The sequence below is a fragment of the Ictalurus furcatus genome, chromosome 17 (assembly GCF_023375685.1).
Source record: "Ictalurus furcatus strain D&B chromosome 17, Billie_1.0, whole genome shotgun sequence".
NCBI lineage: Eukaryota > Metazoa > Chordata > Actinopteri > Siluriformes > Ictaluridae > Ictalurus > Ictalurus furcatus.
The window spans coordinates 13,885,593-13,898,453 of NC_071271.1; the positions used below are offsets into that span (position 1 = coordinate 13,885,593).

At 38.7% G+C, this 12,861-nt stretch overlaps 2 protein-coding genes across 8 annotated transcripts in view; both read right to left on the reverse strand.

Annotated features, from left to right (window-relative positions):
• Positions 1-3,454, reverse strand: part of nf1a (neurofibromin 1a) — a 71,654-nt gene extending 68,200 nt beyond the window's left edge. For all 6 annotated transcript variants that reach the window (XR_008388201.1, XR_008388200.1, XM_053646388.1 and 3 more), the window contains exon 1: positions 2,998-3,454. Coding sequence is in view for 4 of the 6 variants with exons in the window: in XM_053646388.1 (XP_053502363.1) it covers positions 2,998-3,057 (60 nt within the window). In the remaining 2 variants the exon portion in view is untranslated. The remainder of the gene's footprint in view (positions 1-2,997) is intronic.
• Positions 3,455-4,927: 1,473 nt separating this feature from the next.
• LOC128621808 (galectin-9) lies at positions 4,928-9,685 on the reverse strand. 2 transcript variants are annotated; one of them, XM_053647779.1, is made up of 9 exons: positions 9,549-9,685; positions 8,695-8,783; positions 8,016-8,223; positions 7,587-7,706; positions 6,308-6,337; positions 6,104-6,133; positions 5,920-6,008; positions 5,458-5,614; positions 4,928-5,294 (listed from the first exon to the last, which is right to left on the reverse strand). In XM_053647779.1, exons 1-9 carry the CDS (start codon positions 9,582-9,584, stop codon positions 5,148-5,150), a joined length of 906 nt encoding a protein of 301 aa, XP_053503754.1. In that variant the 5' UTR covers positions 9,585-9,685; the 3' UTR covers positions 4,928-5,147. The 2 variants fall into 2 exon arrangements, with proteins under 2 accessions (XP_053503754.1, XP_053503755.1); XM_053647780.1 differs by lacking the exons at positions 6,104-6,133; positions 6,308-6,337 and having other exon boundaries at positions 9,549-9,663.
• Positions 9,686-12,861: the final 3,176 nt, after the last annotated feature.

Below are 12,861 nucleotides of genomic sequence, written 5' to 3' on the forward strand. Positions count from 1 at the left end.
AGAGCATATTTATTTGGCTGATGATGGTGAAGTTCAGATAAAACCATTTTCAACACAGTGATCATTCATGACCCACCCGTCCTCTCCAACCACAACCTCCCACACCTAAGGAACTAAAACGAAGGAATTAAAGCGCACCCAGACTTGCGATTCCCGCCCTCAGAGTTCCGCTGCACACCTGCAAGTCAACACATCTGCTAATACACACACACACACACACACACACACACACACACACACACACACACACACACACACACATAGCATGCTGGAGCCAGACATGCTGTAGCGGTTGTGCAGAAAGCACACTAGGCCTGGCTGTGTTAATGAACCATAAGGAGACTGAGGGGGTGGGGAGACTTTCTTACTGCTAAACGCTCCCTGATGTGGAATCAATTTCCTGTGCCTTGCTTTCACATTTCTGGGTCAAAAAGCAGTCCTCATGAAGCTTTTTTGTCCATGACATGTACAATAACTCCAAACACGCAGACATTTTTTTCGAATAGAAACAAGCTCCTGCAACAATACTAACCGTTCTGGACTTGCTTAGTAAACGAACAGCCGGCGGGGGAAATACTAGGCAATCTATAAATTTGAAACATCTGGCACACATTTCTGTCTGTTTTAGCAAACATTTATCTGCCCTAAACAGCTGATTTGAATAGTTCAAGATTCAGCAAAGTCTGGCTACAGAAGTGGCTAGTGTGTCTTTGAAAATGTCAGGAAAAAAGGAGAGGCCTCTGGGGTTCCCTTTCTTTCTCTCTCTCTCTCTCTCCTCCATTGCATAGCCTTAAGGGAAAAGAATGTGGCTGCAAATGAAAGTCCCAAGACCAGAGAAGATTCAGGCTTCCGGCACGCACACACACACATACAGCCCAGCCCTGTTGACATCCATTTTAATGCAGGATGCCAAGAGACAGCGAGCACTTTGTTTCCCAGGCACGGTTTAAAATTCCACAAAGGTCACAGACCACTTTCCCTTATGTGCACTTTAGTGCAATATGGATATTACATGTATCCAAATAAACTCAATATATAGGTTAAAATAACAAAGAAAGCCATACTGATTATGTGGGAATTTTTGCACATTTCTAATCCCTCAAAATGAAATATTTCTGCATTTTTCCATCTTTATGTTCGTCTGTGTCTTTATTATTATTGTTATACGTTTATAAAAGTGACTATCCTACTGCCGCTCCTATTTTAATCAGCATTTCGCGTTGTGCACTTTTCCGTGCCTTTGCTACTGCAACATTGCAATTTCCCTCAAGATCGATAAGGTATGAAAATGAACATACGCATGCATTTATGTATCCACGTAAATGGACCCTTTCTGGATTCTTACTTAAAACAAATTTATTTTCCAGCACTAATTCAGTAGAATTCAATTCAGGCGTCTGGGTCTCAAAGAATAATTCAGTTAAATTCATCGACCAAGTCCGTCCCTTCTAAAAGTGTTTGAGCCTTGGAAAAATAATCGTTTGTAATACAGACTTAAAATACCTACTTGTGGTCACCGTACATCCACTATAACAGAACATCTGAGAAAACTAGAATAACAAGCTGTTGGAAAATGCTTAAAAGCTTCTACAGTGTTCGACAAAAGCAGGTACCGTGCCTATCATTTCGGAAAGCTGTGATTCGCATCAATTTTACTTTACAGAATACAAATCTACTGGCTCCTGTTTCCGAGCTGTCTGAACCTTCCCTGGAGAGGACAGATTGGTTTTCCATGACCACACACAGGCATTTGTGAGGTCATTGTTTCAAGGTGCTTTCTGGATTCATACTGCTGACATGGCAATACCCGTCTCTGATCACAAGCAAAAAAGGCACGAAGGAAAACAAGCCGTTACTGTATTTCGGTGTAAATAAAAAGGTGATACTGGCTTGATTTGCAGTATCATAGTTGTAATTAATCTCTTTTCCCCTGCAGCACTACACTATCTTGACCCTACAAAAGCCTAAAAACAGAATAAATGACAAGAGTGGAAGACGCAGAGAGGAACGGCCCGCGCATGAACTTAGCCGGCTCGGAAAAACTGTTCAAAGTCTTCTGACTTTAAGAGCTCTAAGCTGGCTTAACAATAAACACTGAACAAATCCCTCATTGCATCTCCATCAAACTCTTATGAGCCTCAGGCAGTCACTAAGCCCCTGCACAAGCACAAATGAACAGCCACTGAACCCATGGGTTTCCACTAACACTGTGGCTCTGTGAAGGAAATCAGAAAGCTGCCTGGATTAATGGAAGTTACACTCAAAGCCTAGTGTGTTGAATCCGAAACCCAGCTCAAAAGTTCTACCAAAGCCCTTTAAATACCCTTCAAACATGCGTACCTGTTATATTCAACTAGCTACGTGCAGGACAGTGAGAAAGATATCCATTTAAAAAGACCTGAACATTGTTGTGATCCACAGACTGAATGGGAAGCAGTGCTAACTAGCTGGCTAACACAGACGCCTGGCAGATCCGAGCTCGTCAACACACTGCCTGCTCACTACCGTTGTTTATATTTAGCCACAGAGTAAACGCTCCTCTCGGGGTTCAAATGCCACGCCAAAATAAATCACAAATAAACCCTAAACACAACCGTACAGCATTCCTGCTTAGTATTATACTTCCCCAGAAACGTTACAGAATAAAAGCCAAATCCTACGACGAGAACGACAGACTCGTGTGATAGCTAAGCTACGTTCAAATCCACACACTACAGTACTTCATAGTAAACAGTACGTTAAGATACTATTACTACACCGATATATGCGTTCTATTTTCTTACATATTATTTAGCATGCAAGGTTTTTTTTATTTTTATTTAATGTAGCATTATACACTATTGACAGGCTATTACTGTGCTACACGGTTATAGCCGCATCCTTATATCTTCCAAGCTTCATGCTACAACCCAAACGGCAACAAAACAATGATAAATAAACAGTGTCCTTCGTGCTGACTTTATTCCAAATACCGCCATGCTACATTTGCCCCTTTACCTGCTCGTCGAATCGGTTAATTACGGCCTGGACCCACTCCACGGGCTTGTGTGCCGCCATGGTCAGGCGGATGCAAACTGCAGGCGCTCCCCCGCCTGGCAGTCCCAAATCCGAACCGCTTCGTCTAATGCAGCACACTAACCAGCCCAACACACCGCAAAATCTCACAGCGAGAAAGCATAAGTAGCAGGGTTTAGCTTTTTCTCTTCAAGTATACTCCACCGCGCCGCCATGACACACGACCGGAAGTTTGAATCCCTCTCTCTCTCTCTCTCTCTCTCTCGCCAATCTTCTGCTGCGCATGCGCACTAGCAGTGGCGTTAGGCAGACTCATAGTGTATGATACACTGCATGACCAGAGTAGTCTCAATGGAGACTGAATTTATGAAGGAAACGAAACGAGGCCAAGGAACTACGTTTCTCTCTGGAGCGCCGAGAGCTTCTCAATTCATAAAGTATCAAGTCACGTTACATTTTTCAGCATTCCTGCACAAAATTTGCTTTGGCCCTGGAGTAACTGCAGGGAGTTAAACTCCCAAATGAATGAGTTTAACCGCTAACTTTCACTTTTGTCCTATGAAAAATTGTTCAAACCTGTTTTTATCCTTTTTGGAATCAGAAATATGCAGCAGTAAATCCAGACTACTAGGCTAGTGTGTAGGTTTTACATTACATTCATTTAGATAAGAAACATATGATTTATGATTGAACAGTCACGTGATAATTCATCTATTAAAGGTTTGATAGTCGATTTTTTTTCCAATTCCTTACATGTACTGTATAATCTGGAAGATATGTAGAACATGTTCAGAAACAACAACACCACCATTGGGTTAAGCCGTGGCTTTAGCAAACGTTTATTACATACACAAACATGACAGCAATAATATGATTTTTTAAAAAATATATATACTATGTACAGCTATGCACGGGATAATGCAATGTGCAGAAGGTATATACAGTTAACAGAATAAATGGAGTGAATTTACAATTGCACATAAGATACCTAATATTCACAGTAAAAAAAAAAACTGCACTAAGAGGGTACTTGAAGGCAGTTAACTGTAAAATCACCATCTGTCTGATGTTATCCAACATATGTTCTCTTCTTTTGATTTCCAAGTTATTTTGATCATGTCAAATTATATTAAAAAAATTATTAATTAATAAAAATTAATAATAATTGAAGTAACACCAGACACATGTTGAATAACATCAGACAGATGGTCTGTTATCTTTTTGTACTGACATTTACTACCATCTTCAGGCAAGACATGATATAACAAAGCAGAATAGCTTCGGATATGTAACACCAGATGGCGCTGTTTGACTTGTTTATGTTAATAGTGAGGGAATACAATTAACAGGGTCTCATTGCAATTTCTTATGACGGGGGGTACTTAGTGGTTAGCACGTTTGCCTCGAACCAGCACGGTTGGGGGTTCGAATCCCACCTCCGCCCTGTGTGTGTGGAGTTTGAACGTTCTCCCCGTGCTTCGGGGGTTTCTTCAGGCTTCTTCTCCGGTTTCCTCCTCCAGTCCAAAGACATATGTTGTTGGCTGATCGGCATTTCCAAATTGTCCACAGTGTGTGGGTGAGTGTGTGTGTGATTGTGCCCTGCATTGGGTTGGCACCCCGAGTTCCCTGGGATAGGTTCCAGGCTCCCTGTGACCCTGTGTAGGATAAGTGGTACAGAAAATGGATGGATGGAAGACTGAGTGGGTTTCCTCCAAGTTTTCTGGCTTACTCCCACCTCCCTAAAACATGCTGGTAGGTGTATTTGCTACTCTAAATTGCCTCTGGGTGTAAATGAGTGTATGACTGTATGTGATGCCTTGTGTGAGCCCACATGAGCGTGTTCCTGCCTTGGCCCAATGTATCAGTGTATTGAAATGCAGGGCAGATTTGCATAACAGAAAAGTTAACATCTTGATGACAGTAGTTTATTAGAATTTTTTTCAGACTGAAGAAAAAAAAAAACACACAATATGGCCATGATTATAGAGTTGCTCTAATTTGAAAGCCACCAGTTAACTTTTTTCAGTTCACTGTTTACAGATGAAATGTAACAAACTGTGACTTAGTAAAAAAAAATATATAAATTGTGCCAGAGAAAATATCACACTAAAAATCCAAGCTAAAAGATTTAGCTAAACATTTACATCAATCAAGCTCAGGTCACCAGACACCTCCAGAACATCAATCTCAGACAGGTTGGTGAAGCGGTGGATGTAGGTATGCACTTGGTTACCATTGACAAACACGTTGTAATGCTGAGGATTGCAGGAGAGGATGATCTGAAAGGAATGTGACATAGATAAAGGATATAATATACTGTTTCAAATTCATTTTCACTTTAAGTAAAACAATTTTTATCAGCTACCCACACAGACATGAACATATTTGTCTTGTATATAAGGTAAAAATTAGCAAAATCCCCTTTAAATTTGCAGTACATACCTGGAAGTTTTGTCCCCTGTGAAACGGCATTTCTCCAGAGCGCTCCTCTGAGCCCCACTGCCCCACTGTTTGGGTATTGCGCACAACCAAGTTCTCACCAAAGCGAGGATTATAGTGAAAGGCAATCCCATTTTTGTGACGCAGGTTGATCTCGAATCTGGTGACACAAATACCAGATAAAATTTGAGAAATATTTAGCAAATCTTTTGCAGCTCAAAATGTTCTAGGTCTAAAATTTGACACATTGATCTGCAGGTGGTGCTCTTCCCCAAACCAGAATACCTTGAAAGATTGGACTAAATCTGTGTGAAGTCCAGGAAATACTTGGTTTGGATCAAATCTGGCTTTTATTCTTTCATTCAAGTTTTCAAGATGCTTAGTAACACAGTTTCAGCTCTAACAGAAAAGATAAATATGTAGACTCTAATTATGCAAAGTAGCAGAATAAGGCTAACATCTGACCTGGAAGCATGAGGATTAACTACCCCTTGGATGGAAATGTTTCTGCCAGGCCACAATCCACCATTGATGTTGGTTTTGTATGGCACACTCTGATGATGAAGAATACAGGACATGGTTATTACGAGCTCATCAATTTAAGGTCAAACATAATGTTAACTAATTATGTGAAGTCTTGTGCTCTTACATAGTTTGCTTGGGCACCAAATGAAGGGCCCTATAGATGGGGAAAAAAATTGGAATAAGTAGGTCCTTTCCTTTATATGTAAAGGGATAATGTAACTCTAAAGCAACAGAGTAGTTTCAGAAAAAACAGGAAGCTATTGAATGTGCTCATCATTTTAAGGTCAAACATAATGTTAACTAATTATGTGAAGTCTTGTGCTCTTACATAGTTTGCTTGGGCAGCAAATGAAGGACCCTATAGATGGGGAAAATATGAAAAACATGAATAAGTAGGTCCTTTCCATCATATGTAAAGGGATACTGCAACTAAAGCAATAGAGTAGTTTTAGAAAAACAGGAAGCGATTGAATGTGTTGAAGTGGTGGCCTCAGAGGCATATGATCATATTAGGAAATTAATTTCATGTCTCCTAAACTTTGATATCAATAATTTGTATGATTAAATAAGTTCACTTTCACCATATACTCCGGAGGCCTCAGATATGCAAATAACAACATGTTTTACAAATTACAGGATCAGGTAATTTAATTATAGTGTAATGAATCAGCATGGTGGTGCAGTGGGTGGTCTTGCTGCCTCTCAGCTCCAGGGTCTCTGTTCTAAACTCAGGTTACTGTCTATGCATATACTATGTGTGTTCTTCCTGTGTGTTTTCTCCATGTTCTCCAGTTTCCTCCCACCTACCAAAAATATGCATACTGGTAGATTGGCTATCTTAATTGATGAATGAATGTTTCATAATGACATTCCCAATGTTATACTCTTCTCAATTAATCTTACAACTAAAGAACTGGTAACCTTTTATCCTGCATAAAAAATCTGAAACTAGACTGTTGTCTGTTGGAAGTTATTATTGTGAATGAATTTTCTTTTATGTGAAACAATCTAAAAACCTAGTTTTGCCAGACCATTATGACAGTAGTGCATTTTAGCACCAACTGTATGGAACCTTTTATGCTCTTTGTACGTAAAGAAATATATGACGGGATGGTCATTTTAGTTTTTACATTTTTACCCAAATTGGGTGTGTTGATTGCATTCCACCACTCAATGTACTAATGTCTCAAGTAACTCCTGTGCATGTACTTTTCAAGAATGAGGGAAATAAAAAATACTACTAGGGTAATACTAGGCTACTCAGCGTTTTTGTAAAAAAAAAACATTTCATTTAGTACACAAACTAAATTTCAAATTTACCTCAACCAATAATGTATCTAAAATAAACATGAACCCAAACACTGTCATTATACCCTAAAATAGCCTAGGTTTTGACATCCTTCAAATGTATAATATGTGTATATGAGCAATGCAATTTAATCAAAAGTCATGATCAAACATGTAAGCTATAACAGAAGAGAAATATTGAGTTAATTAGTTCCACAGTCATGTTCATAAAACAGTGTATCCTCTACTTTAAACTTGTAGAATGAACAGCAAAATGTATGTATTATGTATATTTAAGTTAAGCTTATGGTCTTTCTCACCACAGGCTCCTGGAAACCGATGGTATTAACCTCCACCATCCCATCCACTGTGATAGTGTCCACCATGTTGAATGGGATACGGTGCTTGTAATCCATGATATGTATGCCATTGGCACTGATCTATGAAAAGATAATGACAGATCAGCATGTAACCTAAAATACTGCATTACTGTGTTATGTTCGCGGACAGAAGATGAGCATGTAAATACACTGCAATAAATATAAATACCCTCAAACACTTATAACCCAAGAACCAGTGTCCAAATCTAGCCAAATGCCTGGCATCACTTAAGCATGTTGTATTAGGGTAACATAAGCTCAAAAGTGCATGATGTATGTTCTACAGTGACCTATAATGCAATCAAGAATGCTGCCTTTTACCATTTCATTTCTATTAAAGTGGGAAAAGTATAAGTAAAAGGAAGTAACCTTGTATGAGTGGCTTGTAACCAGGATCTGCAGGTTGAAGGGGCTTCCCATGGGGAACAGGGCCTGGTATATGTGTTCCTCCGTACCCCAGCAGTTATTCTGCTTGGTGTTGGCTACTATGTATCCTGAACTGCGGTCATAACGTGGGTTAAAGTGCAGGGCAACATTAGCATCCGGTCTGGAACCACACTGGAGATTCACATGGAACCTGTATATGTATACATATACAGTTATTACTGTGATAAGAGTTGCGGTATTTACAATAGTTTTAAATATGTTTTTTTTCTTTTGGCATTTCTTTTTATACCTACCATCACCAACACTTCTACTGTATTTCTTTTTAAATCTACAGTTTCCTATAGAATTATTTCCAAGTTGCGTTCATAATAATGATTTTGAAATGTTATGAATGTCTGCTCTTTGTTTATTTACAGTTAAACCAGTGTATTTAAGTAAATATTACTACATTTCAAATGGTTATATGTTTTTGATTCCCAACTACATGTTGTTCTTTTTGAGCAGAAAATAAAAATAAAAATAAAAAGCTATTTATTTATAAATAAAATAAAAAAGTAATGCGACTTCTGGGACCTTTAACAAGGGGAGGACTGGGTGGAAGGAAAAAGTCGAGCAAAGTCATGTATCTGTCTACCCACACTAATATAAAAGTTTTTCTTACCTGTTGGCTCCTGGTAAAGCTTGTCCACAGACAGTGATACACTTGCCATCCTGCAGTCCTCCTTGGATTGAGCCAGTAAAAGGGATTTGCTGTTGAAAAACAACAGGATGATAAAGTGTGTCACATAACCAGAAGTTTCTGGAAGACCTTAAAAATTAAAAAGCAAATAAGGTCTTTAAAAAATGTAATAAAGCTTCTTAAAAATGTTTGCAGTGTATGTGCATAATACACAAAGTTAAAAAATCAGCTATGATGAATTAACCATAGAGCCAGTCCAAAAGTCCAAAGGGGGCCTTTGAGCTGTATCTGTATTTTTGTAGGTTTTAAAATGAAAGGACAATAGTTTTCAAATGAAAAAAATCACTATTTTTAAATCATTGTCTGTGCATAATTGGTGTACACATAATTATTAATAATAATAATAAAAAAATACTGTCTCTTAATGCTTTTCATCTTTCATTTTTGGTATATCAATGCCAAGTATATTATTGAGACTGCTGCTGGTGCTAATACCACCAGCGTTAACATTGCAGCTTATAGTAAAGGAGAGGTAGCTAACACAAACTAACTAGTCATGACTAGATACTGACTGTCCTTTCTCTGAGATTCTACAGATTTCTAGACCATTTTTCATAAACCACAGTTTTCTGAAATCTTGTCTCATTTGATCATTTAGCAAAATAATACAGAAATTGAAATGATACAGAAGTTATATAGAAATGTATACATTAAATATCACAATTACATAGAAGCTTTCACAACAAATAACAGTGTGGCTGCCTTGTGCTATCAAGTTTTCAAGTTTATCAGGTTTTTGATATGAAAATAAAATAAAACTATATAAAAACACTTACAGGGTTGTAAAAGGGCTGTTGCTGGTAGTATGCCATGTCCCAGATTTCAGTTATAACTGAAAAACAGTCTGCCTGATTATCCTATTTTAAAGTTTGTTAAGAGGAACTCTGTTACTGACATGATTCACTCATCGGTTATGGCCATTTGTCATGTGATTTGCTGAAAGCAGTGTGAGCCAATAGTATTAACCTCTGATTGGTTATTGTTTATTTTGGGATTAGAGAATGTGAGTAGGCTAACCACGTATAGTTTGTCCACATAAAGTAGTGTATTCCTTAGTTGTATTTAAACAATACTGAATTTAAACAGCAATTAGGCTATACATTATGGGAGTTAGGGGTATGCAAACTAACCGACTTTGTCAGGAAAAATAAATGAGGCTGTAACAATTTCCCCAGAATCTTGCTTTATTGCCAAACTTTATTACACTGTATAACCACCTACAAGAGAATGGTGTAAACTCATGTTTCAAATCACTGATAGGGAAAGACTGCATAATTAGATTTTTGGAAAACATTTAATTTTTAAACTTAATGTATATTTTTTTTATCCTTTTTAATAACAAAATCAAGGTCAATAAATATTTTCCACAATGTACCTGTGTCTATAATGTGTAATTCTTTGTGTAGCAGATAATACTAGTTCTATTTTACCACTACTATCCCCCAGGAGTGGTCATAAGGAACATGATTGCCCTGAAAGGTGTTCAGAGGTGACTGTCGCACTCACATCACTGGGAGGATGATATAGATATAAAATAGTGATATAGAATATGGAAAACGTAATGGTAATTCCCAGGTAACTGCAGCATAGACATCCTGGTAGTTCTTCATTTGTGGTGGATCATGCCAGAACAGGATCCTACACCTCTCAGATTTGGAGTGTTTGCGTTCCAAAAATGATTTAAATGTATCTAGAACCTATAAATATAAAATAAAATAAAGTAATAATAATAAAATAATTGTAATGAATCATCATTCTTCATCTGTCACCTCCCTTCCAATACAAAGAGCTCATTTCCATGGTGAACAGTCATGCTGTGTTGCAATATAAACCACATATGCTCACACGTCATGGATATGGTGAAAAAAGGCAGCTGACACTGTTGTCATATGTACAAGATGCTAAAAAAAAGTAAGGTGTCATTTCTGTTTTTGAAACTTGGCTTACCTTTCACAAAGTTCAATCCTGTGCCTTATTGTGGAGAAATGTATTTGTGTTGTTACATTCATTTATAATGATTGTTATATCAAGCCTGGTGTACTTTTGTAAGACCCAGTGTTCTGAGCAAAATGTGCACATATTGTGAAGCTTAACATACAATATACAGAATGTGCAGCCGACTCCTCCAGACCTCCCACAGCATGTTATGATTGCAGTCCCTTGTTGTACTGCAGTCATCATACTAACGCTGTGGCACTAGGTCTATATAAAGGCATTCAACACTACTATATTACGCAAAGCTCTTAGAGCACTGTTGTGTCTATTATTTTATTTATTTATTTATTTTTACTAAATCTGACCTACAACTGTTTATCCCTAGAAACACTGGAGAACACTGGAAAAACACAAAGGGAAATACCAGAATTGTCATGGTCTGTGAATTCTTGGGGGGGGGGGGGGGGGGGGGACTGTTTTTGTCAATCCCGCTTTAACAGTTAATTGTGTTTGTACCTGCCGATACATTTATCTAACAAATTTAAGGGACAATTCGTTGATTTGGCCCTGGCAAAGAGGTCCAGCTGCACCTTACCAAACCACTGCCAGATCTGTGCAATAACCTCAGGATGCAGACACCTATACAGTGTGTCTGCTAAAACACTGTATACCTCCAGCAGATGAGTTGCTCTTAGTGAGGCCGGTTGTGGATGGGCTCACCTGAAGAGATTCTGCTCAAGCCACAGAGAGCAGCTCAATCCTGTGTCACTTTGATAAATTATACACTTGACCATCACAACTTTGTGTGAGCAAACCAGCATGGTAATGTCTGAGAACCGGCAAGAACAGGGCCAGATGGGCCACACTCAAATCCAGGTTGAAGGGTTCTTACCCTAGGGAGACACACATTCCCCAACCTGTAAGGGCATTTGTGGTGTTTATCCTTCTCCACTGGGGAATTACTCTCAATGGAACTCCTTCTGTTAGGAATGCACAAACTTACAAAGCCTTCAGGCCAATGCTTGGGCTCCTTTCACTGAGACAAGGACACATTTCAATTAGTGTTGCTTGGTGATAACCCAATTTCGGTGGCCTTTTAAATGATTGTTAAACACATTAATATCTGCTATAGGGGTTCCCAAGTGGGAACTAGTATTCCCTGAAATACTAGAGGTTATCAAGCACTTCCAAGTTACTTCCTGGTTTAAAACTATGTAAACAATCCAAGTTAAATAACTAATTGCAGTCTCCCTGTCTCTTGTGCATTAAGTTCTGAATTTTTGTTATTTTCTGACTGCCTTAGTGTTTTACATCAATCAATCATGGGCATCTGTGAGCTCATGCATGTTGAAGTTGGCAGCTAGGCCTTTCTTCTGAGTGTGTTGAGCTGCCCTGTAATGTAGCATGAGTAGCAATTTGAAAAGATGCAAGGGCTGGCTTTATGTGTTTTGGAGTAACCGACATACACTTACCAAAATTACAAATGGTAAATATTACAAAAAGAGAAAATATTAACACCAAGGACAATTACATAACCTCCCTTAAATGAGTGTTTGTATAATTGATCGTTCATCAGCAAACTTCCCCTGTCTCCCTTCCCTGTCTCCTTCCCCTGTCTCCCTCATCCCGTCCCCAGAATACAAATTACACAGCAAGAAAACAAAATAACACAAATCCACAAACAAGCAGTAACAAAGGAACAAGATACCAAAAAAGGACAAGGAAGCAAAACAAATTCACAAGGGAGACAAAAACTGCAGCGTAGTCCGGGTCCGTGTATGCTGCCGATTAAAGATCCGCTCAGAGCCAAGTGTGTACCGCTGCAGCCCGGAGACCTCCAAGTGGGAGGTATTTACCTCCAAGTGGCATATATTTTATAGAATCAACTTGTAAATCTTTAATAGTGCCCAATGATATTTGTTTTTCGTTCTTCTATCCATCGTTTTCCGTCTTTTTAATTCACTTATTATTTGTTTAATGACCGTCTAATTATTTATCACCGCGGAGCGAATGGGGAGTACCGCATACTTGCAATCACTTCTGGACTTTGGACTTTCGCCTTTCGCCTAATCCCGCCCATTTCTAAAACCCCGCCCACTTGTGGCCTAAATACCTCCCAGTCGGAGCTAACTACCTCCCACTTGGCACTAAGTA

What these genes read in the sequence shown, in the direction of transcription:
- LOC128621808 (XM_053647779.1), bottom strand. Translation starts at nt 9,584, where the DNA reads ATGGCATACTACCAGCAACAGCCCTTTTACAACCCT. An exon ending in TTGCTGCCCAAGCAAACTAT is followed by an intron (nt 6,134 to 6,307) that starts GTAAGAGCACAA and finishes CCCCATCTATAG; the next exon opens with GGCCCTTCATTTGGTGCCCA. An exon ending in ACAGGGGACAAAACTTCCAG is followed by an intron (nt 5,295 to 5,457) that starts GTATGTACTGCA and finishes CATTCCTTTCAG; the next exon opens with ATCATCCTCTCCTGCAATCC.